This window comes from Tupaia chinensis, unplaced genomic scaffold (assembly GCF_000334495.1).
Source record: "Tupaia chinensis unplaced genomic scaffold, TupChi_1.0 Scaffold000186_1, whole genome shotgun sequence".
Classification (NCBI taxonomy): domain Eukaryota; kingdom Metazoa; phylum Chordata; class Mammalia; order Scandentia; family Tupaiidae; genus Tupaia; species Tupaia belangeri.
The window spans coordinates 1,043,445-1,046,633 of record NW_006159661.1 but is presented as its reverse complement, the minus strand read 5'-3'; the positions used below and the strand labels follow the sequence as shown (position 1 = coordinate 1,046,633).

Sequence of the window (3,189 nt, the reverse complement as noted above, 5' to 3'; positions counted from 1 at the left end):
ATTTTCTGCTAGTGTTTTCAAAGTTTGAGGACTTAATCATTTTTATCTATTTTGAGTTGATTTTTTAATATGGCAAGAGAGATGGATCTAGTTTAATTTTTCCACAAATGATATTCAGTTTTCCTAGCATCTTTTTTTTTTTAGAGAGGTTTTTGTTATAGAGTTCATGTACTCGCCAGAGAGACAGAGACAGAAAGTGAGAAATCATCCCCCAGGGGAAATGACCACACCACAATCCCTTCTCCTCCATTCTCCTCTCAGGATTTTGGGCACACATACACACACATGTGCCCAGCATGAGTTTTAAGCCACTGGATTCAGGACTTGAACCGCAGTCAACTACATGGAAGTCCAGTGATTTAATCATTATACCATCTGCTGATCCTAGTCCAGCATCATTTTTGAAGAAACTATCCTTCCCTAGTATTTTTCATATCTTTGTTGAAAATCAGTTGACTGTGTATGGATTTATTTCTAGATTTTTTTTTTTTTTAGTGGTTTTTGCCATCGGGTGCATGAGCTTGCCAGAAAGACAGAGAGAGACATAGAGACAGAAAGCAAGAAATCATCCCCCAGGGTAGATGGCTACGCCACAATCCCTTCTCCTTCATTTTCCTCTTGGGATCTTGGGCATACACGCACACTCACCCAGCTTGAGTTTAAGCTGCCGAGTCCGGGACTCAAACCTCAGTCGACTACATGGGAGTTCAACGACATAGCCATTATGCCAACTGCTGGTCCTTATTTCTAGATTTTAAAATTCCATTCCATTGGTCTCTGTGTCTGTTTTTATGCCAGTACCATGCCATTTTGATTACAATAGCTTTGAAGTATATTTTTAAATTCCTGCTGTTTCTTAATGTCTATGGCTTGTGCAATGACCTTTGCTGAAAGTTGCAGAGTTTGGTACAAAGTTAAATCTAGAACATTGCAATAGATCTGATTATAATTGCTAATTACTTTGGCATTTTACTTTTTTCCACAGTATGAAGGCTGGAAAGAAGAAGCTAAAGTGGAATTTTTGAAAATGGTAAATAACAAGGCTGTCTTAATGAAAGTTTTTAGAGAAGAGGATGGTGTGCTTATTGTAGATCTACAGAAACCACCAGCAAATAAAATAAGTAGTGATATGCCTGTGTCTCTTCGAGATGCATTAGTTTTTATGGAACTAGCAAGGTAAGTGACTTATTAAAATTTAAATAGTTTTTGAAATTATAGCTGTAAATATTAATAGAAAACTTTATCTTTAAAAATCATAGCCTCAAAAATGAACTTCTACATACCCTAAGAGTTTAAAAATATTGCCGTTAGAGCTTTCTAAGTACAGTTGTCTATGAAAACTGCAGTCAGATCATTTGCTTTAATAAAGTAGAGGAATTACAATAGAAAATATGTGTAGATATTAGAAAAATGTTGATGACTTTGTAAGCAGCCCTACTGGAGTTTCAAGAATTATTGTTTAGCTGTTCTTAACTAAATTTTTCTAAGCTTTGGGATGAGTTTAAGGTAACTACTGTATATTTAATATATGAATCTAGAGATGACAGTTAAACTTTATTTCTTGTTTTTAATGAGCAAACAGTAAGATAACTTATATAACCAAAAAGGTAGTAGAAGATCCTAATTTTCTTTTGTGGGTGAATAGATGACTCTGAAAGTGACCCAAATAGATTCCATTCTAAAAAATAAAAGTCTTGAAACTGTGGAAGAGGTGCTCCAGAGGCACTTCAGCTAGCTCACTGAGTACTACAGACCACAACTGTCAATGCAATCAAAATTTATAAGTAAAAACACCTTTGAATCAAATGATGTTATGAATAAAAACACCTTTGAATCAAATGATGATGTACAGGTTTAGCTCTAAAATATTCTAACGTAAATTTGAAGGTTAATTATTGAGTGTTGAGACTTGACATTTTATTTAACTTGTTACTTGACATTTTATTTAACTTGGTTAACCATTAGCAATAATACCAAGATATGTTGTAAGAAAGAAGAGAAAAATTGGAGAAGGAATTCTTTTGGTAAATCAACTCACTAAGAGAAGAGACTTTAAGAAACTGACTCTTACTTGTACTTTTAATTATTCTTTCAATCAGGTTTAGGTCACAGTCACGAAAAAGTCAATCTGAAAAAAATACAACTTTACACTTTCATCCACCTATATTGCCTAAAGAAATGACAGATGTGTCAGTTATGGTTTGTCATGTAAATAGTCCTACTGATTTTTATCTTCAGTGGGTAAGTGTATAATATTTCTTTGAGATGAAGAGTTTTTAAAAGTTTAAGTAAAAATGTATAGCAGGAATGAGTATGCAGTATGAATTTTAGTTACAGCAGATAAATCATTGTCAGTCAACCTTTCATACATTTAAATTTCTTAGTAGGTACATCTTTTTTTTTTAAGAATTGTTTTAATTTTTATTTATTCATTCATTTTATATTAATTTGACTAGAGAGACACACAGAGAGAGAAAGAGAGAGAAGGAAAGTGAGAAAGCAAGCCGCCAGGTCCAGGATTCCAACCATGGTCGGCCATGTGGGAGTGTCCAGCACCTTAACCACCACACCACCTGCTGGTCCCAGTAGGTACATCTTAAAACTAGAAATTGGCAGGATTCATAGTAAGTTAAAAGAACTCTTTACTTATGCACATTAATTAGATATAGAGGATGGGACTGGCAGGGGGTGTGGTTAAGGCACTGAACTACCACATAGCCAACTATTTGAGTCCCGGATGTGGTGATTTGCTTTCTCACTTTCTCTCTTTCTCCAGTGAGCATATCTGCCTTGTAGCAAATTTTAAAAATAATAATAAAATTAAATAATACTTTTTAAGAGAGATTTTTACCATAGGTCATGTGCATTTGCCAGAGAGACAGAGAAATAGAAAGTGAGAAATCACCCCCAGGAGGGATGGCCCTGCCGCAGTCCCTTCTCCTCCATTCTTCTCTTGGGATTCTGGCTATACATGCACACGTGACCAGTATGAGTTGTTTTTGTGTTTTTTTTTTAATTTTTTTTTTTGGTGTGTGTGTGTGTTTTTAAATTATTTATTATTATTTTTATTATTATTATTTTAACTTTGCTATAGGGCGCATGAGCTCACCAAAAGAGAGACAGAGAAAATGAGAAAGGAAGGTGCCAAGTCTGGTATCCGAACCGCAGTCAGCCACATGGGCGCCCAGG

At 35.0% G+C, this 3,189-nt stretch overlaps 1 protein-coding gene across 4 annotated transcripts in view; it reads left to right on the top strand.

Annotated features, from left to right (window-relative positions):
• The window catches only part of RNF17 (ring finger protein 17), a 153,871-nt gene that overhangs the window by 62,207 nt on the left and 88,475 nt on the right, over positions 1-3,189 (top strand). For all 4 annotated transcript variants that reach the window (XM_006146723.2, XM_006146722.2, XM_027771133.1 and 1 more), the window contains exons 15-16: positions 986-1,176; positions 2,100-2,241. In XM_006146723.2, coding sequence (XP_006146785.1) covers positions 986-1,176; positions 2,100-2,241 — 333 coding nt within the window. The remainder of the gene's footprint in view (positions 1-985; positions 1,177-2,099; positions 2,242-3,189) is intronic.